This window comes from Hypomesus nipponensis, chromosome 14 (genome assembly GCF_054491055.1).
Source record: "Hypomesus nipponensis isolate SF chromosome 14, ASM5449105v1, whole genome shotgun sequence".
NCBI classification, from domain to species: Eukaryota; Metazoa; Chordata; class Actinopteri; order Osmeriformes; family Osmeridae; genus Hypomesus; species Hypomesus nipponensis.
Genome location: NC_140374.1, coordinates 13,379,177 through 13,401,661, shown reverse-complemented (window position 1 = coordinate 13,401,661; position 22,485 = coordinate 13,379,177). Strand labels below are relative to the sequence as shown.

Below are 22,485 nucleotides of genomic sequence, written 5' to 3'. Positions count from 1 at the left end.
GGCACAAATAACATCTGAATATTACTTTACGGTTTATTAATTTTGCCGACGCTTTTTCCTAAGTGACCTACAAATTGTGTATCAAAGGAGGATCAACAAGCGTCAAGTACAATGCAGTGCGAAAATCTTATCGGCAGAGGGAAGCCAAACCCAGGAAATAGGAAACGTCCAATGCCATCGGCACCTTAATGCTCCGTGGTGTGGCCCGGGCAACCAAAACGAAAACAGCCATACGATACTGTTGCTTGTTCTTCACAGCCTCTAACGAACTGCAAGCAAAGTGTGGAAGCAGTGAGTCAGACGAATTCGACGCGTGCAGAAAAATGGGCTTCCTATCCCATGTAAATAATATAAGAGAAACTTTTTCGGACACGGAAAGTTTTTAAGTACGCTCTAAACGAAGACTGGTCACATAAGATGGTGTAATACGGTACGTGAGTAATGAGGAGTTGATAATGTCAGATACAGCTTGTGCTAGCTAGCAAGTAGTGGGTTTATCGAATTCAATGTTCCTCGTTTTCTAGTCGAACAAGATGGCAGCATCGCAAGCAAACTGAGCATGGTGTGGAATAGTCGCTAGCTAGCTAATGTTTTTACATTTCATTTACTGCTGCACAGTATGTAAAGGCGTGTATACCACAATGGGATGCTATATAATTATAAGCAGCTCTAAGTTTGTTTTGTTAGAAGTATAGAATCTTGTACGGATGCCCTCTTTTAAAGTAGCCAAATACTTAAGCTAAGTTAGTCTTTGTTGCTATCTGTCAAACAGTGTTGTCAATATAGGTTTAGATAGATTTTACCTGGCTAAAAGTTACAACAATATAAAGTTATCTGTTTGAAACAGTATATGCACACCTTTGATCCACCCTATTTATGTAGCAAAACTTAGTGCTGAGTTACCTGGGCTAGCCAGATGGCTAGCTACATCTAGTGAGCCTAGCTAGGCTAGCAAAGTACTTTCCTATCAGAATATGAAGCAGACTTTGGGTTTGGCTAGCACGAAGTTGCTTGCTAGCAGCAGTTATGTAATAATTAGCTAGCTTATCTACTAGTTAACTTCTTAAACGTACGCCTCTAGCTAATTGTCATTAGCTGCATGCACCAGAATATTCTACTGCTAGCCATTTATAGATCTGGATAAAATGGTTCAACCAGTTGTTGATTGTTATTTAAGGAGCTAACGGTCAGTAGTTTTCGGCCACAGTTATAGCTTAGCGACAGTACTCGCTTGTCTTTTATTTTTCCAGATAATTTTGGTGTTGCTTCCGAGCAACAATGGCAGCAATGAGCTGAATTTGCATGCATATTTAGTAGGAATATAATACACCTCACTTTTAATCACAGATTTGGAATGAGTGGTTTAAATGTAGGCAGCTAGATGGCTTATTGTCTGTCTTATAGTCTCTCTTATAGTGTCTCACATAGGGATAGCTACATTTGTTATTATAACACCATGTGTATTTATAGTTATGTATTTTCACCTTGTGTGACGTCATTGCGTTCGTTGTGTCTTTTTAAGTTGTGACTTGTAACGGCGACCAGACTGGTCTTAACTGGTGTAAAAAGCTGCTTGCCTCCAGCGCTCTGACAAAGTTGTCATGGTTAGCAGGCTGTGAAACTCAACACTGGGCTTGTCAGGCCAAAGGGCCAGGCAGGCTGGTAAAGGAAGAGCGAGCTGGTCTCACAGTTGGTCCTGCTTGTTGGCATTTAAACAAATGACCTGACAAGTTCACAAACTGCTGAAGACATGTTCTGTTTCTGATTGCATCAGAACTCAGAGAGAATGTCAAAGTTATTTTTTCTGTCTTTCTTTTATACATAAAAACACACCTGCTGCATGAGCTGGCATGTCAAATGATTTTCCTTGTGTGTGAGGGAACACAGCTTACTTCCTCAAAGTATCACTAGTCCTAATAAAACAAACAACAACTAGGCTATGTGCCTTCTCTGCCGTGACACGTTGTCACAGATGATGAATTGCTGTGTGTCTCAGATCAATTTGGCACAGTGAGTCTGGTTGAATAAAACCATCTTATGTAGCTGCTCTACTGTGTGTTTGTTTTGCTGGATGCTATGGTTCGAGTGAGACTGAAACAGACCTAGTTCAGTGCATTAGAGAGAGCCCCATGATGAAATGGGACTCTCCCTTCAATAGGCTGAATCGTGTCAGTTCTCGTTACTGCTGCAGACCTGTGTACTATGGAAAGGAATGAATTACGTGACAGTTTTAATGGGCGTAGCATTTAGGTGACCTGTTATTTGTTGAATTAGAATGAGTAATATGTGTTTAATGTAGAGCAGGAGGGGCAAAATCTGACTAACAATAAATAATGAGGTTTTGTGTGCTAAACATTTAAGCATTCCATTTTTAATGAGTTTACTAACCTTATGTATTTTCTTATCTCAATGCAGGTATGGCCTTATAAGTTATGGTCTACTCAACATATGTTAACGAAACCCAAACAAGTGCCTTTAGCAACGCTGACAAACCTGGCAACCAGCACCCCAGCAGCAGCTGTGCAGCCCCCTCTTACCAGCAGACCTATGTAATTGGAGTCAACCTTGGCCTTGCACACCCCTCCACTATCACCCCCACATTCAGGCCAGTAGTCACCCCCTCTTCCTGTGGAACTCTCAGTGAGCAGGAAGCAGAAGTGTCACTGCTGCCTCGGGGCTCGGTCGCTCTGACAGAGCTGCACCGCGAGCTACCAGGAGGGCCGTCGGAGAACCAGGCCAGAGGCCAGCTGAGGGAAAACCACAGCCCAGAAGAGAGGGGGCGGTGGGTGGACACCAGCAAGGCAGTAGGTGCCCCAGGAGGTCCCTGTTGGCAGCCAGATAAGTTTCGAGACGTAGGAAGGAGGGAGGAGGACGTGAAGGAGGACGGCGGAGATAAATACTTGTCCGACTGCTCCCTACTGCCATGTGGGCGGAAACGTGAGGCTGATTGCCAGGGAGGGAGAGCCATGCAGATAGTGGAGGACGTGTCCATGCTACCTGCTGCCATGTTGCAAACTACCGCTGGGAACACGAACGCTGTCGACGTGGAAGGAGGAGCGCCCAAGCAGGGTGGCACCGTGCCGGGGACCGGGGTCTGCTCCAGGCCCGGGGCCGGGGACGGAGACTACCAGCTGGTGCAGCACGAGGTGCTATGCTCCACCAAGAACAGTTACGAGGTGCTGGAGTTCCTGGGCCGCGGGACCTTCGGCCAGGTGGTGAAGTGCTGGAAGAGGGGCACGGGGGAGGTGGTGGCGGTGAAGATCCTGAAGAACCACCCGTCGTACGCGCGGCAGGGCCAGATCGAGGTGGGCATCCTGGCGCGGCTGAGCGGGGAGAACGCCGACGAGCACCACCTGGTGCGGGCTCTGGAGTGCTTCCAGCACCGCAGCCACACCTGCCTGGTGTTCGAGATGCTGGAGCAGAACCTGTACGACTTCCTGAAGCAGAACAAGTTCAGCCCGCTGCCCCTCAGGGTGATCCGGCCCATCCTGCAGCAGGTACCCCCACGACATCCCCTGTGGCCGTTTACAGGCGCTGTTCCTGGGATAGGAGGCGGGGTGGGGGTGGGGGGTTCGCAGGATATGGAAGCGGGAGATGACTAAATCTCTGTAATGCCATTAAATAGGGATATCTCCTTCGGTTTCATACTAATGCTGGGTGTACAAACAGAAAGTAGAGAGGACCCCCCCCCCTCTTCCTCCTTCCCCCTACTTCCTGTTTAAAATGAATCGAGGTTGAGATGGGCTACAGTCCCGTTCATGAGTGCTTTTGCCTGAGGGTTGAGTTGAAGCCCGTGTGTGTGTTCCCCAGGTGGCCACAGCGCTGAGGAAGCTGAAGAGCCTGGGCCTGATCCACGCCGACCTGAAGCCGGAGAACATCATGCTGGTGGATCCCTCCAGGCAGCCCTACAAGGTCAAGGTCATCGACTTTGGCTCGGCCAGCCACGTGTCCAAGGCTGTGTGCTCCACCTACCTGCAGTCACGATACTACAGGTGAGGACCAAAACCACTCTGGCGTTATTTGTTTTGGCCTTTGGACTGATGTCGTTGAGATGTCTTAAGTCTTTGTGCTAAGCTAACGCACACGCTCACGCACACACAAGGACAGGCGGTTGTTCACATTACGATCATGCATTTGCAACATCATTGCATTAGCTTAATGTGTGGTGCATTAGAACCGTTGAGATAGGGCACACGCGTGACAGTAAAAGATTGCCTGTGAATTTCACAATGTGATTTGAATCGAGAAATAGTCTTGCCATTACGCCGTTAAGGCATTCCATTATGTGAACAAAGCACTTTAACCAGCAGGTTCTCACCGCAAACTCAATGGTGGCATGAAAAGGTTCTTCACCTTCCCACTTTCTTTCACTTTCTCAATCTTTCCTTTCCTCTTTCTCCCTCTCAACCCTCTGTCCCTCCCTCATTCTCTCTCTTCCCCTCCCCCTCCCGCCCGCCGTTCCTCTCTCTCTCTCTGTTAACCATCACCCAGTCCCACCCAAACAGGCCCGTGTTGCATAATTCTCTGATGGAAGTGTTTACCCGAGTGAGAATGCCTTTAACGTCCAGCATGTTTCTTGAGACGAGGCAGATGGAAACTCCTGTGAGGGTGTGAGGGGCCAGTGAGTTGAGCCGCGTCAATCCCCCGGCAGCGCTGCTCGCTCATACGCCTCCTCTTCGACAACTATGTGAAATATTGAACCAGCGTTGCGTAACATGCAACCCAGCCCTCATTCCTGCGTGTGGTTCCCTCGCAGCCCGTCAGCCTTCACGCAGGGAACAGCCTAACCCATGAAGTCCTTTGCACTGTGCAGGAACCATATACTCTGTGGCTGGACGTGTCGTTTCCTTCAGACACAGGCCTGTTTGGTAGTCTACAGAAGACCTATGTTTACCCCAAATCGTTATTCATGCTTCCTATTTAATGTTTCCTATTGCTAGTAATTAATTTATTTTTTTTCTCCATTTTGGTCAGGCATTTTCTTCCCTCCCATAAAGTCGATGCAGGCTCCATGGTCTTGGTTCAGGGTTTCCCGCAGCACTCTGCAGTTAAGGCGGCCGCCTAAGCAACACACGCCTGCCGCTTTAACGTTTTATTTTATTATTATATATTATTTTTTTTTAGAGCGATATCCACCCTGTTACTGTCCTGTTTTCTCCATTTCATTCCAAATGGTGAGCAACGCCAGTCTCCCTTCTATGCAGAACGCAAAAAAAATCATTTTTGGAGGAAAACAGTTTGTGTCCCTCTACCCCCCCCCCTCCCCTGTAGTTGATTCTCTAGATTCTGGGACTGACTAAACGTCTTTATTATGAAGCCTATGTGGTATGACTTCCAAGCATGGTGCACATGCAGGGAACTCTGGGCATGCTGCCTCTGCAGTGCACTCTCCCCGTAGCCAGAACAAGCAGCGGAAACCTCACAAGCTCATAGTCCACTGCCCTGTACACCGTGTGCCTCACGCAGGGCACACACCAGCACACAGTGTGAGCACACGCCCGCTCACCTGTCTGTTTGGTCGCTCACGCACGGCGGCCGAGCTATCAGCTGGAGAGATAGTGTGTTCGTCTGCCCGTCCCGGAGCACAGTGTGCGTCTGTGACCGGGTCTGTGTTATCAGCAGAGCGGAGGATAGGGACGCTGGAGGGGGAGGGGGGGCAGGGCCCAGACAACGCTCGCTGTGGTTCGTGGCGGAGCCGGACTCGTAGATACGGGGAGATTCCAGCTCGCCTTTCAGAGTGTGACCTCTCTCCGTTTTCTAGTGTGTTTTACCGTCAGTGCTCTTCTCCTTTTCAGAATGTGAATCCCCCTAGGTAGGGTACAGCTCACGAGTACATTTGGTTAAACCACAGCGTGTGTGTGTGTGTGTGTGTGTGTGTGTGAAGGCATGTGTGAAAGTGTGTGTGTGTGTGTGGTATACTGAACCACAACATGTAGCATAACCCAGTCGAGTGTGTGTCTCTTCGTTTATTAAAGGCAGGGTCGCTAATGTTGACACACTTTCTGTCATATTTGCCGACGTAAACTTCACATACTGATGTCAACCGATACATCGAAACGTTTGACAGTAAGAGGACATGTGTTTAATATCTGTGGTTATTGCAGGACTGTCATAAACACGACCATTCAGGAATAATGATTGGATGGCATTCGGAACTAATGCTGTCTGTCTACCCACCTCCCAGCGGTAGTCAGGCAGCGTGATCCTTGGTTTTGGGGGTTGGTTTGAAGGGAGAGGGTGGGATATTTGGGTTTGAATCCTTTCAAACGAAAGCCGAAGTTGGCAAAGCGTCCAGATCCTGCCTTTAACTGTGCCACATGGGTCAGTTTATGCTTTCGTAAATCCACACACACAACTCGACTTTCATGTTGTTTACATTGTCATCGACATTATTGTAAGAATGCTGTTATCTATTGACAATAGTGTGTTTGTGTGTGTTTTATCCTTGTTGCAGCAGAGTAGTAGCGATATGACCCTCGATATAAACTCAACAATATTTCTGGTTAAGCAACACCCTGGCCAGACATGCCGGGATCTGTGAGCCTCGAAGTGTGGCTTGTTTGCAGACAGGAATCAGTCTGGCCAGGTTCGAGCAGCTGAGTTGAGGGAGCGAGCTAGCTTGTCATCACTCGGATGTGCCTGTAGCAGGAGTCACTGGGAGGGGCTCCTGTCAGTGAGCTGCAACGCCCTAAAGAGGAACGCTGCGCTGCGCTGGGTTCATAATTCAACCCGACAGACCAGGTGGGTGTGTTGGTTGAGTTACCTGAAGAAAAGCTGAAGCCTACTGGCTGAGATTGGATTGTCGTCGTCGCCCCCCGCCCCCCCCCATGACATGTTCCACATGTCTGTAACACTAGCCTCTGCTACTGCAGTCAGGAAATGCCCATTTCCCCTTTTTCGATCCGTCGCGTGGATTGAGTTTGTTCCTTCGTTGACACTGCAACATTCTCCCTCGACGGCCCAAGCTCGACAGGCGTCTTGTCAGTGTCTTGTCAGTTTTCCGTGGCTACATTTTCCTTTTGAAGACGGGGGACGGGGTTCTGTGGAACCCATGTTTGAACGCCACCCTGCCATGTTATCATGTGCCTAACCTGGAACAGCGAGCAGGTCAGGGCCTGTCCCAGCCAGGCACCCAGTCACACTCCACACTCACCTGGTTGCTAGGCGACCTGCAGGATGTCTGCTACCTGTGCCCGCGTGACCCAACGCCATTCCCACTGTGGTTCCCCAGCACACCTCGACGAGCCCGCTTCTGCCGTGTACGCTGATGGCCATGAATTAGTCATGCTCATTACTCTGAATGCCTTGTGGGCCTTCATTACATCCGATTAGATTACGTAGAACTTTGTCGATCTCCGAGGGGTAAGTTGCATCGTGACACTGGACACGTTCAATAGCGAAAAGCAACGAGCACAATCTCTCATCCCTCCCCCACTGCTCTAATCCCAGGTTTAGACCCCCCCCCCCACCCCCCAGTCTGTTGTTGCTGTAATTTGAAATGCTGTGATGTAATAACTAGGTTTCATACAAGTGTGACTGGTGAAATCTTTTCCCACAGAGTTGGCGACAGAGTAGTGTTGTGTGTCAGGGGTCATGTGATCCTCAGGCTGCTCGCTCATTTCCTTCCCTGTGTTTCCGTGTAAGACATAAAAACAGCTGTGTGTGTGTGTGTGTGTGTGTGTGTGCGTGTGCGCATTCTTGCATAAGCAGGCTCTCGTGTCTGCATGCTTGCACAGGGCCAAACACTTCTAGAGCTGTCATCTGCTGGCATGGTGCCAGCAGCCCTCCACTGGAAGATCTGTGCATTGATGTGCGATGTTGCGTGCGCACACACACACACACACACACACACACACACACCTCCATCCCTTTTGCATGGCTCTCCCCAAGCCTCTTAGGCCTGGCCTCCTCTCTACCTCCCCTCCTTCTGTCCCCCCTTCCTCCGATCCCCTCCTTCTCTCCCCTCCACCTCCACTCTTTCTCTCCTCCTCCTCCACTCCTTTGTTTCCGGAATTCCTGAGATTTGTTTAGTGAACCTGCAGACTGGTGGCCACTTAGCCCGGGACACGAACTCATGTCGTTCTCCTTCTTTCCTTTGTCTCCCCCCCCCGACCCCCCCTCCCCCAGGGCTCCTGAGATCATCCTGGGTCTGCCGTTCTGCGAGGCCATCGACATGTGGTCGCTGGGCTGTGTGATCGCCGAGCTCTTCCTGGGATGGCCCCTCTACCCTGGGGCCCTGGAGTACGACCAGGTGAGCAGGACTCGGGGTGCCAGGACTCAGCAGTGGTGGGGGGAGGGGGGTCCTGGACTTAGTGGTGGGGGGAGGGGGGTCCTGGACTTAGTGGTGGGGGGAGGGGGGTCCTGGACTTAGTGGTGGGGGGAGGGGGGTCCTGGACTTAGTGGTGGGGGGAGGGGGGTCCTGGACTTAGTGGTGGGGGGAGGGGGGTCCTGGACTTAGTGGTGGGGGGAGGGGGGTCCTGGACTTAGTAGTGGGGGGAGGGGGGTCCTGGACTTAGTAGTGGGGGGAGGGGGGTCCTGGACTTAGTAGTGGGGGGAGGGGGGTCCTGGACTTAGTAGTGGGGGGAGGGGGGTCCTGGACTTAGTAGTGGGGGGAGGGGGGTCCTGGACTTAGTGGTGGGGGGAGGGGGGTCCTGGACTTAGTGGTGGGGGGAGGGGGGTCCTGGACTTAGTGGTGGGGGGAGGGGGGTCCTGGACTTAGTAGTGGGGGGAGGGGGGTCCTGGACTTAGTAGTGGGGGGAGGGGGGTCCTGGACTTAGTAGTGGGGGGAGGGGGGTCCTGGACTTAGTAGTGGGGGGAGGGGGGTCCTGGACTTAGTAGTGGGGGGAGGGGGGTCCTGGACTTAGTAGTGGGGGGAGGGGGGTCCTGGACTTAGTGGTGGGGGGAGGGGGGTCCTGGACTTAGTGGTGGGGGGAGGGGGGTCCTGGACTTAGTGGTGGGGGGAGGGGGGTCCTGGACTTAGTGGTGGGGGGAGGGGGGTCCTGGACTTAGTGGTGGGGGGAGGGGGGTCCTGGACTTAGTGGTGGGGGGAGGGGGGTCCTGGACTTAGTGGTGGGGGGAGGGGGGTCCTGGACTTAGTGGTGGGGGGAGGGGGGTCCTGGACTTAGTGGTGGGGGGAGGGGGGTCCTGGACTTAGTGGTGGGGGGAGGGGGGTCCTGGACTTAGTGGTGGGGGGAGGGGGGTCCTGGACTTAGTGGTGGGGGGAGGGGGGTCCTGGACTTAGTGGTGGGGGGAGGGGGGTCCTGGACTTAGTGGTGGGGGGAGGGGGGTCCTGGACTTAGTGGTGGGGGGAGGGGGGTCCTGGACTTAGTGGTGGGGGGAGGGGGGTCCTGGACTTAGTGGTGGGGGGAGGGGGGTCCTGGACTTAGTGGTGGGGGGAGGGGGGTCCTGGACTTAGTGGTGGGGGGAGGGGGGTCCTGGACTTAGTGGTGGGGGGAGGGGGGTCCTGGACTTAGTGGTGGGGGGAGGGGGGTCCTGGACTTAGTGGTGGGGGGAGGGGGGTCCTGGACTTAGTGGTGGGGGGAGGGGGGTCCTGGACTTAGTGGTGGGGGGAGGGGGGTCCTGGACTTAGTGGTGGGGGGAGGGGGGTCCTGGACTTAGTAGTGGGGGGTCCTTATGTCATGATCCTTGGTGCTTAAGTGTGTGTTGTTTGTTTACACTGTACGTCTAAGGATGCTTACAGCTCTCCTTTCACCCCCCGCCTCAGTTCGAAGCCCTGCTTATTGTTGCGCCTAATTCTCCGTAAGCACCCGAGAAATACTAAACAGTCTAATCTAGACTTTGCAGGAACAGGAAATTGACCTGCTCATGTGTAATTGTTTCTCACAGGGCGAGGGTCTTATTTGGGATTTGAGTTTCGAGGCATGAGATTCCGAAGGCCAGGATAGAGGACCATGGGAACCAGACACGGCCCCCTGTCTCTTAACTCCCTCCCATGCCCCGCCCCCCAGCCACCCCTATCTCTGATCCCCACACCCCCATCTCTCAAACCCCTCCCCCCACCACCACCACCACCCCAGGTCCTTGTGTTGATCTATAAGTAGAAGACAGACTCAGATTTCTCCCGTCCTTAAACAACCATCAGGACAGTTGGAGCAGCCCCTGGTGGTTATGCCTGCGGTGTCAGTTGACCGACCCGCTGCTGAAGAAGTAGGGAAGCCGTGCCAGTCAGAAAGGCTCACGGGGCAAGAGGCCGGATCAGGTTCGTGTAGCGCGGGGCAGCAACAGCACAGCCTCCACAGGAGGTCGTCAGGTCGTGTCGAGGCCCCGACAAAGTGAACTCGACCCAGGCCCGGTGTGACCTGGGTCTGGGTGTCGGCCCCGGGACACAGGCTGTTCCGGGCGGTGTGGGAGTTGGGATGAGCAGTCAGGACATTTTGTTGGCTGGTGTGGCCTTCTGGCCCGAGACCAGGCGGTAAACCGGGGTGTGCTTTACTGATGCAGGGCCGCACCATGGCCGGCCTGGGCCCAGTTCCACTCCGCACAGCAAAATGTATTTATAAACCAAAGCCCGATGCTAGACGCTGCCACGCTCTCGACACACGTGTGCACACACACACAAACACACGCTTCACACGTGATTACACACAGACACAAACGCCAAGTATACGTGGAAAAAATAAAAATGCCTTGCAAGTGTACACACACACACACTATCTCTCTCGCCCCCCCCCCTCTGTCTCTCTCTGTGTGTCCTGTACAACTCTGCCTTCCTGAGTGTGCATCATCAGCATGTTCTCAGTCCAGTGCTCTCTGTGTGTTTGTGCAGCGTTGTGGCAACGTGGTCGGCTCCCTCTAACACCCACATCATCATGTTATAAACAGAGCCAGGCGGACGACTGCTCCCCTGAGGCTGGGCTGGAGAGAGGGGGAGGGGGAGAGAGAGAGAGAGAGAGAGAGAGAGAGAGAGGGGGGAGGGAGGGAGGTGGGGGAGAGAGGAGGGATGTGGTTGTTACTTTAGCCCCTTCTCTGCAAACGGCGCTCTCAACCCGCTCGCTCAGAGACACCCAGCGCAAGAAATACTAACGGAAAAACAAACCTGTTTGTTCTCAAGTCGGTGCTCAAGTCGGTTCCCAAGTCCTGGTCTGTGGTCCCTTCCCGCCTCACGTCACAGAGGGAGGGTGCAAACCCGCACCAGGTGCATGCCTGGTCCTGTGCGGTTGTTATGGTTCAGGGTAGGGTGCTCGCGACTCGGAACAGTATGCTCACTCCTCAGAACAGTGTGTCGAGTTGGCTGAGGGAGGTTGGCCATGACGCAGCCCTTCCGAGGGTCGAGCCTGAAGGGCTCAACTGTCAGCAGCAAGTGCTAGCGAGGTAGCTTCTGTGTCAGAGATACCGATCAGCTGTTGGTGAGACTGGTTTTCGAATCACACGCAGGGAGAAGGGATATCAGTGAAGGAGCTAGATCGGGTGTGGAAATGCCTACACAGCTTCGCTGTTGTATCTGTCGACGATAAGCCCCAGTGAATGTGGAGTTCACCATGCATATGTGCGCGTTCTGTTTGTGACCATGGGGATGCATTTCCGAGATTCGAGGCGATCAGGGCTGCAAGGCTGTCTCAGCTAATGGGGGTGCAGATCCGTGTGCTTCCGTTTCACTCGTTCGAGGCTTCTGTGCTCGCATGGCAGGGTGGAAGGGGTTGCCATGATGAAATGTCTGTCTTGGGCACGTCAGGAGCGCTCTTGTGTCGTCTGCTTGGAAACAGCAACGCAGACATTTGCTGCTGCCTGCTGCTCTGCTGGTTTTGTACTGCTCCACCCTGGTCTTGTACTGCTCCACCCTGGTCTTGTACTGCTCCACCCTGGTCTTATACTGCTCCACCCTGGTCTTGTACTGCTCCACCCTGGTCTTATACTGCTCCACTCTGGTCTTGTACTGCTCCACCCTGGTCTTATACTGCTCCACCCTGGTCTTATACTGCTCCACCCTGGTCTTATACTGCTCCACCCTGGTCTTATACTGCTCCACCCTGGTCTTATACTGCTCCACTCTGGTCTTGTACTGCTCCACCCTGGTCTTGTACTGCTCCACCCTGGTCTTATACTGCTCCACCCTGGTCTTATACTGCTCCACTCTGGTCTTGTACTGCTCCACCCTGGTCTTATACTGCTCCACCCTGGTCTTGTACTGCTCCACCCTGGTCTTATACTGCTCCACTCTGGTCTTGTACTGCTCCACCCTGGTCTTATACTGCTCCACTCTGGTCTTGTACTGCTCCACCCTGGTCTTATACTGCTCCACCCTGGTCTTATACTGCTCCACCCTGGTCTTATACTGCTCCACTCTGGTCTTGTACTGCTCCACCCTGGTCTTATACTGCTCCACCCTGGTCTTGTACTGCTCCACCCTGGTCTTGTACTGCTCCACCCTGGTCTTGTACTGCTCCACCCTGGTCTTGTACTGCTCCACTCTGGTCTTATACTGCTCCACCCTCGTCTTATACTGCTCCACCCTCGTCTTATACTGCTATCGAATGGATCTGTGTTACACAACCCTGTTGTTGTGAAAGACTTACGGTGTCTTCCTTACAACCAGTTGCCTGTTATCTCCCTGTATCATCTTTTCAAACATCTAGTCAGTAGACTTGACTACTCTCCAGGAACAGCGCGCTGGCCCCGTTTGAGATTTGGTTTGACGCCTCCCAAAAACGGATGACTCAGTTAATTGGCTGTACACTTCGATCAGTCATGTAGTGCCTGTCAAGCTGGCCTCGTTCTTGAACAAGGTGCTGTTGTCTGTGCCGTGTGGATACTGGGAGGCCGGGACAAAGGTTGGGGTTAACCTCCTTGGTCATTCAACTTGAAAATATCATGTCAAAAATAAATCCCTTCTGTCTGTGTGTCAAACGGGTTTGGGTCGTGTTTGGACAGCAAAAACAGAATACCTGTTCAGCTCGGGGTTTCCACAGATATAGTTGCCCCCGTGCCGTACTCGACTCGGCACCGAGACACGACCCAAGCTGCTCTCTAACTGGAACCGCTCGGCATTCGGCAGGACCCCGGTAGCGTTGGCCCCAAAACGCCAGCCTGTAAGAGAGGCGTGTGTGTGTCGTCTTCGGAGGAGGAAGTCTGTACGTGGACGTAGCAGTGATTTCCTCCTCACACGGTGTCGCCTGCTCTGTCCCCCCCCCCCCTCCCCCAGATCCGCTACATCTCCCAGACTCAGGGGCTGCCGGGGGAGCACCTGCTCAACGTGGGCACCAAGACCTCTCGCTTCTTCTGCAAGGAATCCGACTCGCCCTACGCTGCCTGGAGGCTCAAGGTACACACACACACGCACTTACACACTCCGACACACCTACTATCTAAAGACTCGTTTTATAAGTGCACACACACACACCTACGATCTAAAGACATGCTTTACAAATACACGTGCACATCTACAATCTAAAGACATCAATATGTATACACGCAGCACGTCTTCTAAAATCATGCGTCATGAACGTGCCGCCATTAATCCCCCCTCAGACCACAGAGGAGCACGAGACTGAGACCAGGTTGAAGTCCAAAGAAGCCAGGAAGTACATCTTCAGCTGTCTGGACGACATAGCCCACGTGAGTGCCATGAGAAGAGATCCTTCTGCTAGCCAGCATGACCTGTCCTGTTCTGCTAGCCAGCATGACCTGTCCTGTTCTGCTAGCCAGCATGACCTGTCCTGTTCTGCTAGCCAGCATGACCTGTCCTGTTCTGCTAGCCAGCATGACCTGTCCTGTTCTGCTAGCCAGCATGACCTGTCCTGTTCTGCTAGCCAGCATGACCTGTCCTGTTCTGCTAGCCAGCATGACCTGTCCTGTTCTGCTAGCCAGCATAGCCCTTCACGTAGCTTGTGCCCACTTCACAGCCGTCTTCTGTCTGTCTGTCCTGACCCTGTACCGACCGCGTCCCCGTCTCCCCCCCGCCTCCACAGGTGAACCTGCTGCTGAACATGGAGGGCTCCGACCTGCAGGCTGAGAAGGCCGACCGGAGGGAGTTTGTGAGCCTGCTGAGGACGATGCTGATGGTGGACGCCGAGCAGCGGATCTGCCCCTCTGACGCCCTCAGCCACCCCTTCACCACCATGCAGCACCTGCTGGACTTCCCCCACAGCAGCCAGTACGGAGCCCTGTCGCCACGCACACACAAACACACACAGCAGCCAGTACGGAGCCCTGTCACTACGCACAAACAAACAGCAGCCAGTATGGAGCTCTTATCACCGCGCGCGCTAACACACACACACACACACAGCAGCCAGTACGGAGCGCTGTTTCCACGCATTTCAACCAGTATGTAGTCCTATTACCACACACATGCACCCTCTTTCTTACTCTCTCTCACACACACACACACCAGTATGGAGTCCTGTTACCACACTCTGACACACACACACACACACAGCAACCAGTATGTTGTCTTCTCATTACCATACACACAGCTCCACACAGAAACCCATATTTGTGTGATGACTAAACATGCAAATCTCTACAAGTACATAAAAAACGGCCTCCTTGACTGTCATGGCAGTTCCTTCCTTGTGATTTGGGTCGTGACATTGGCCGGTTCTCCCCCTCCCCCTTCTCCAGCGTTCAGTCGTGTTTCCACATCATGGATGCGTGTCAGGCCCGGCCCAACGCGTACGACACCCTGAACCGCAACAAGACCTCCTTCTCCAGGCCTCCCATCCCCTCCTCCACCTCCGGCCTGCCCCTGGCCTTCAACAGCTTGGCCCCTGTCCACTCACAGGTCAGCCCCACGCCACCTGCTCTAACACTCTCTGGGGCCTCAAAGAGGGAAATATATCATAGTCAAAAGAAATGGATATATTTAGACATTTTGTTTTTGTCTCTGGTTACATAACGTCCTGTCGCTGTACGGGTTATGACCGATATTGCCATCTACTGGACTTGAGTTCCCATTGCATTCCAGTTTTCTCTGTTGAAATGGCTGCACGTACTTCTCTTAATTGAATGTCCGGGTTATAAACGGCTTCTTCCTCCTATCAAGGCCATGAGGCAGTCAGCTCCCTCGGTGATGCACTCTGGGATATCTCTGCAGACAGGAAGTGCCCAGTTTGGCTGCAACGACTCCTTCCAGCCCGCCCTCATTCTCTGCCCACCGACCCTGCAAGGTAGCCAGCACCCCAGTCATCAAGACCACCACAGTACACCATGTTTTCTTCCCGGCTCAGTTCCTACCACTGTCCTAATGAGGAGTATTAGGCTCCCACAAATGAACAATACACGTTTGTTATGTAAATGGGTGTTGTGAGTCACGTCATTGTACAGGGGTACACCATGGTGCTTTGAAACGTACTACATCAAATCAAACCGCCCCCCTCCCCCCCCCACCTTGTGTGTTGTAGGAAACCCCACCCAGCCTGGAGGCTATGCAGTCAGGATGGAGAACACCATTCCCCTGGTCACCCAGGCCCCCCCCATCCAGCCCTTACAGATGAGGCCCGGGGTCATTGCACAGGTGAGGTGCCTGCTGGCACTGGCTGGCGGGTGGAACTGGATCTCTGGAGCGAGACTCGATAAGCTTGTTTTTAAGACGCCCGATTTGGTTAAGCTGATAGACTCCTGTTCTATGTGATTGGTGAAGTGGGGCAGGCTCTTGAAACAGATTTGATTCGTTTAAAGCAATCTTGACACTCTTACCTGAGTTTAATGCACCCATAGCCAATGCACCTCCTGTAGAGAAGTGTGCGTCCTTGAACCAGTTTCGAGACATGTAAACAGTAGCAATAGCAGCCTTGCCACGTCCCATCTCATGTCTACAAAGCTGCAGTAACAGTAATGCCTGAGCAATGTTCACTACACTGTATTTTCTGATGCACTGATGTTGTCTGGTGTCCACAGCAGCCGTGGTCCAGCAGGGGGCAGCAGATCCTGGTGCCGGCCTGGCAGCAGGTGGCCCCTCCCAGCTCCCTGGCCTCAGACGGCGGCCCGCAGAGAATCAGCGACTGGGGGTGAGTTGGAGCTGCCTGTTGTGGCCTGCTCTTCTTCTGAGGCTGTGTGCTCTTCTTCTTTCGTTAACTGGTAGAGGAGTTAACCTGGAACAATAGAAGAAGAATCAAGGACCCTCATGACCATTTGTAGTTTTCTGTTTGAATAAACGCTTTATTAAACCTCTATTGTTAAACTTGCTTAAAGAGTACATTTACAAGTTGTGAAATGGAAAACGTAACATTTTCTAAGTAGCATTTTCATTTGCTAACACATTTCCATTGTGGTTTTCAAAAATGTTGGTAATTTCCCACCTTTTTGCAAAGCCTGTAGGGGATCATTTCCTTCATCTAAAAATAATGTTCCCGCCTCTCAAGTTCACCCTCTCAAGTTCACCCTCTCAAGTTCACCCTCTCGAGTTCTGACAGGGAAATTAGGGACTAGATGCTTTTGCAACAGGCTGATATTTGCAGATCCGATGGCGTGCCAGCCAGGATATGAGTAGAGCGGTGGTTTGTAGCTGGCAGGCTAACGTCCATGTTGTTACAGGAGAGTCCGGACCCACAGCAGCCATTACAACACTGTCATGCAGCAGCAGCCTCTCCTGACCAATCAGATGACGGCCATGGCCGCGCCACAGCCAATCAACATCGGCGTGGCACACGTGGTGTGGCCCCAGCCCTCGTCCAACAAGAGGAACCGAGCCAGTCACAGCAGGTCAGGAGCTCTCCACCACCTGACCCAGCTTGACACTGCTTCAGGAAGTAGAATCAGAAACCAAGTTAACAGTCGTCGAGAGAGAGCTTGGCCTGTATTATAGTCAGAAGTCCCCTCCAGATCTTGGTGTGAACCGTTAAGGAGCTCTCTTTTGAAGGGAGACGTAGCCTGACAGTGAAAGGCTGCTTCAGTTTGAGTGGAATGACGTAGAGGATTGTACGAGTTCTTTTCTTTGTTTCCCTCCCTGCAGGAGTGTGAACGCCGCCCACCATAACGACGTCCACATCTCCATGTGCCGGACACCCAAGACGGCCGACGGGCTCGGTCCACAGGCCGGGGGGGAGTTCCCTCACAGGGCGGGGCCCGCCGTGGAGCTGGCTGTGGAGGAGGAAGTGAAGCCGGTTGTCCCACGCGGCGAGGAGGAGAATGTTAGCTGCTGTAAGACCAGCCCAGACTCTGACCACCAGCATCACCACCATCATCATCATCAGCAGCAGCAGCAGCAGCAGCAGCCGCAACAGAACCACCACCACCACCAGCAGAGAGAGAGTGTTGTCATCGGTGACATGCCCAGCCCCGCCCCCAGCGTGATCAGCATCAGCAGCGACACAGACGAGGAGGAGGAGTCAGACCACAGGTGAGGAGGAGGAAGGGGGGAGGAGTCAGACCACAGGTGAGGAGGAGGAAGGGGGGAGGAGTCAGACCACAGGTGAGGAGGAGGAGGGGGGAGGAGTCAGACCACAGTTGCTCAATCAGAGGAACAACAAGCGTGTTCCAGCCTATGTGATAGCCTTGTTAGCATAGACGCTAACGTTTCAAGTTACAAGGAGCAACATTTATCAATCTGCGCTTGCTTCATCTCTTTATCGACCTGTGTGTATTCATCCCCCCCAGGTGCAAAGAGAGCCCTGACTGCGAGGCGTGTAAGGGTGGTCTGGACATGGAGAGGGTGTGTTCTCTCAGCAGTCCAGACAGCACCCTCAGCTCCGGCTCGTCCGCCTCGCTGCAGTCCAGCCCCGAGCTCCGCAAGAGGCCCAACAGGTAGGACACATCCGGGGGTGGGCTTACCTCTGCGTCTGTAGCTGCGTCCTTGTCTGTGTCTGCCTGTCTGCGCCCGTCTGACTCTTCGGCTCCCGCCTTGTCTGTCTCTCCCAGCATGTCAGAGGATGACGGGCACGAAAGCGGCTGTGACACTGTGGATGAGGGCTCGCCGGCCTCGGACTCGTCCCACAGCCCCTACCTCGACCCCCATTACCTGGGCAACCACAACCACCCGGCCATCGCACGCCTGGCCCCTTCCACTCAGCCTGGGAGACCCCGCGTGAGGACCATGGTGGTGCCACCCATGAGGGTGCAGAACTCCAGAACAGGTCAGCGTTTTTTCCTGAATCCGCGATGAAATGCCGCAACTCTTGTGTGCCATTGAAGAACAAATGAATGTCTGTCCCAAACCATGCTAAAGTACGTAGGTATTGCATGCAAGTACCGAGATAGATTTATTTCGCTTCCAGTTCGATCCATTATTGATTTTTTGCTCTGTGGAATGCTACTACTGCAGTCTGTACTTTGAATTTGTCATTCAAGCAACGGGCTGGAATTCACTAATACGAGAGACCTTTTTCCCTTTACAGCTGTTCCCATGGAAAGCATGCAGTGTGTAATTTGTTTTATGAGCCAAAACATGTGACCTCCCCAGTAGGCCATGATGATTCCTCTCTGCCCAGACAGCTCTACCGTCTGCAGTCTAGACAGCTCTGCCGTCTGCAGTCTAGTCTGTCATCTGTTTGCTCCACAGGTCATGTAGGTGTGGCCAGGGAGTTCCACTCCCCGTTTGATCAAAGAGGCTATCACAGGTGATCACAGGTGATGCTGTGTTCACACACTCCTCAGAACCCCAGGACACTCCTCAGAACATTCCGGAATCACATGTATTCCATAGCTTGAATGCGGGTTTGAAGCATTCAGAGCTTTTACGAGAGGAGATAAACCAGTAACACCTGAAGTTGCCCCCTTATCGACCGATCGCTCTCTTCCTGGGGTTCTGGGGAGACGTGAAGGCAGCATGGAGAACCACACACCCTGGCCAGCTCGTCTCTCTGCTGGAGTCCAGTTATCTGAGTGACCTCTTGTCTGCTCCTGTCTTCTCCCAGTACTGAAGGACATCTCTTTAAACCAGTGTTTCTCAAACTTTTTAAGACCAAGGACCACTTGGCCAATAAATAAAAACTCGCGGACCATCTAACTAAATTGTTGGCTATATCCCCGGAACAACAGGCCCCCAGACCTGGCTCCATACAATTGTTAGCGGCACATGGTTTTCTAACGGATAATGTAGGCTGTTCCGCTAATTATAATTTCCGCTAAGAAAAAAATACACGTTTTTTAGACTGCTTAACGATCCGAATGTTAATCAAGCACGGAGCCAGACATTGTAAATATTGTAGCCCAAACCTAGGACACATAGGTTTGATGTGATGCACATAGGGATTTCCACACAAAATGTTTGGCCATTATTTGAGCGCAAAATCGTTTTTGGAGATTTATATCAAATAAATAGCCGTTTTTCAATTGGTAAACCTTGTGTAGTGATGCCATCACTCCGGCCCTGCTCCCATCCATCCTCCCTGACACGTTTTGTTTCGCGTCAGGGAATCGGTAGCCTATCTGAGACAACTTTTTAGAAAAGACAGGCTATGGACCCAACCAACTCTATTTGGGAGGGGAGAACTCCCTCACATGGTACAACCAGACAGGCTCTGGTAAAACCCATGCAGAGGCTGCAATGTCAGAATGCAGATGCCCATTGAAATAGGCTACTACTGACTGTGTTTTCTTCGTTCTGAGTTGAATGTTAGACATGTCGCAATAATTTATTTGTGGCCGTCGCGGACCACTACGGGGGCAGTGGCGGACCACCAGTGGTCAGCGGACCACACTTTGAGAACGACTGCTTTAAACCAATCCCTCCTGTTTTCTCTAGCTTGTTGTGTTGTTGTGTGAATACACCGTGTCAGAAACTGACTGTCCGACTGCCATATTGGAGTCGCATGGGGATCCGTTTCCTGAAATGGCAGCCACAGCCTGTTCTAAGAATTCTATTCTCAGTAACCCGAGTATTGCTCCTATTGTATAGATCAAATCGGCCCTGTGCAACAACAACGACAAAAAACACCCACCATATGTCACCACTACTTCTGTCTTCAGAGGAGCATGCGTGGCTTGTTATGCTATATCCATATGCCATCCCCCCCATGCCCAGCCTGGAACCCCCAGCCAAGTAGAGCACGTCTCTGGTGGGCCATGAGGACGGTCCATCTACACCCTAGACCAGTGGTTCCTAACCCTGGTTCTCAGGGCACCCTACCCTGCCTGTTTTAGATGTTTCCCTGCTCCAACACAACTGATTCAAATGAATGGGTTGTTATCCAGCTCCGCAGAAGCCTGCTTTTGACCATTCATTTGAACCAGGTGTGTTGGAGCACGGAAACATCTCAAACATGCAGGACAGGTGTTCCCTGAGGACCAGGGTTGGGAACCACTGCTCGAGACAGGATCCCTGAATACAGAACCACACCTCCAGTCTTGTCACAGCATTAGACGCGCATAAACACCCCAAATCCTTACGTGTGTTGCCTGGATCTTGTTTTCCCAGCAAGCTGGTTGGATTTGTCTCTGCTGTGTATTTGCCCAGTCCTTTCATCCAGCATGAACTGCTCTCACCTATGACCTTTATTTTCAGCTTTTTTCCCCCTACCCTGTGCATCGACCAAAGAGCCTGAGAGTTTGTGTGTGTGTGTGTTCTGTATCTCCACAATGCTTTCAGCAAGGCATGCTCTGGTGTCCCGTTGACCCGTTCTAGTTCTGACCTACAGAATATCTTCTTCTTAGACCCTCCATATCTTCCACATCTGACACTCCTCTCTCTCTCTCTCTCTCTCTCTCCCCCCCCTCCCCCCAGCCTCAGAATCCTCGTCCCAGTCCAGAGGGCGCTGCGCCCCCAGACAGAACCCCCCGCCTGGCCCCTTCCAGCCCCGCCAGCAGAAGTTGGTTTTCCAGCAGCAGCCTCCGAGCCTCGGCCAGGTGCGTCCTGGAAACACGCGAGGGTCGTTTAGCCGTGCGCCCATCGGAAGTGACACACTTGCACACTGTGCTGATAGAAAGCACGGCAGAGAAGTAGGCTAGAAAGGGTTATTAGTTAAGCCAGTCTGGGTTCATCAGCCGTAGATGGTGTAAGACAAGCGTGCCAGAAAGTCTTATTAGCAAAGTCAGCCTGGGTTTATGTTGTCGGGGGGGTCTAAAAACGTCTCTCCTTCTCTCTAGGTGCAGCATTACGGCTCCTGTCACAAAGAGTGGAACGGCAACTTTGGCCCCCGCCGACCTCACGCCTACATCCCTCCCACGGCCCACGGCCACGCCTTCACCCTGCCCCACGCCAGCCCCACCCACACCTCGGGCCCGCCCCCCTCCCACACCCTGCTGTCCTACCCTCCCTCCGGCCCCGCCCTGGCCCACCTCCTGGCTTCTCCAGCCTGCGGCTCGCGGCCCCTCCTGCAGCACGCCTACGGGCTCTCCCACCCCGGTGGCATGGTGCACCAGGTCACCCTGGGGCTCACCGCCCCCCACCGGCTGCTCCCCTCGCCCACCGTGTCCCACCACCACCACCACCACCATCCCCCCCCGCAGGGCCAGTTCAAGACCCTGTTTCCCCCTCACTCCTACATGGCCTCGCCCGGATATACAGGCTTCCCCCTCAGCCCCACCAAGCTCGCCCACCACCAGTACTCCTACATCTGAGGCCAGAGCTCAGGTCCTGGGCTGAGCTGGCTGGCCAGCGCTGAGGAGGAGGAGGAGGAGGAGGAGGAGGAGGAGGAGGAGGAGGAGGAGGAGGGAGGAGGACGAGGACACGTGGCATACTCATCTGCCATCTCCACGAGTCAGGACATGACACAGCAAGTGTGGAACGTACCGGACTGTTTGACAAACATGTCTGTCCTGGCAAGAGGAACCATCAACTCAATCAGAAGCTTTAAAACAAAACTATCCAGCGTCAAATAGGAATGAATGAACTGGTGAATGGGGGGGGTGGGGAGGGAGAGAATCACTTTAATGTGTTTTTCACATTTGCTATATTTTGTCATATTCGATCAAATGCCCCACCTATAAATAGGGTTTGATTTGAAATGGGTGATGGGGGTGTTGTTGGTCCTCACTGTCTATATTGCCTTCTAGCACCTGTGCTAGCCAGTCACATCTCTACTTGTTACTCCATTCCACTCTCCATCCCAGTCTCCACAGCTATCTGTGTGCAACGTTGTAACATGTCCCCCCCACAGCGAACTGTATGTGCAACGCTGTAACCTGTCCCCCCCACAGCTATCTCTGTACAACATTATAACCTGCCCCCCCCCTTACCAGCTATCTGTATGTGTAACGTTATAACCTGTCCCCCCCCCCCCCCACACACACACACACAGCTATCTGTACATGCATCACACCTGTCCCCATACCTACTAGTGCCTTATATATGGGATTGTTGTTGATGACTTCAGAGGTATAGAGTTCAGTATGGAACTGCTCTGTACTACAGCACTTGAACTTCAGACAAGATCTGAGAATCCCCCCCCCCCCCCCCAAGCCCTGTCTCCTTCAGCCTGTTGTGTTTGAGAAGATGAGAGGACATGGGTCTTCACTACAGTTTAATGTCACTGTTTGGGGATGGTGCGCTTCGGCAAACATGATGATTGGGTGTTGACTCCCCTGCATGACTTTTGTGTACATAAACGAAACATGAGCGCCGTAATATTTGATAATCGATAGTTGTAGGCA

The 22,485-nt window shown here is 52.8% G+C and overlaps 1 protein-coding gene across 2 annotated transcripts; it reads left to right on the top strand.

The window, feature by feature from the left end:
* The first annotated feature begins 7 nt into the window (after positions 1-7).
* Positions 8-21,532, top strand: hipk3a (homeodomain interacting protein kinase 3a). 2 transcript variants are annotated; one of them, XM_084671664.1, is made up of 17 exons: positions 8-430; positions 2,416-3,497; positions 3,811-3,992; positions 8,128-8,251; positions 13,160-13,279; positions 13,486-13,572; positions 13,926-14,110; positions 14,581-14,740; positions 15,002-15,125; positions 15,360-15,472; positions 15,856-15,965; positions 16,492-16,659; positions 16,910-17,296; positions 17,554-17,700; positions 17,815-18,029; positions 20,618-20,739; positions 20,980-21,532. In XM_084671664.1, exons 2-17 carry the CDS (start codon positions 2,433-2,435, stop codon positions 21,451-21,453), a joined length of 3,783 nt encoding a protein of 1,260 aa, XP_084527790.1. In that variant the 5' UTR covers positions 8-430; positions 2,416-2,432; the 3' UTR covers positions 21,454-21,532. The 2 variants fall into 2 exon arrangements, with proteins under 2 accessions (XP_084527790.1, XP_084527789.1); XM_084671663.1 differs by lacking the exon at positions 8-430 and having other exon boundaries at positions 2,418-3,497; positions 15,859-15,965.
* Positions 21,533-22,485: the final 953 nt, after the last annotated feature.

Excerpts from the sequence above, each read along its gene's own strand:
- hipk3a (XM_084671664.1), top strand. The coding sequence starts at position 2,433 with ATGGTCTACTCAACATATGTTAACGAAACCCAAACAAGTGCCTTTAGC. Across the intron at positions 8,252-13,159 it reads GGGCCCTGGAGTACGACCAG|ATCCGCTACATCTCCCAGAC; the intron begins GTGAGCAGGACT and ends CCCCTCCCCCAG. Across the intron at positions 15,966-16,491 it reads CAGAGAATCAGCGACTGGGG|GAGAGTCCGGACCCACAGCA; the intron begins GTGAGTTGGAGC and ends ATGTTGTTACAG.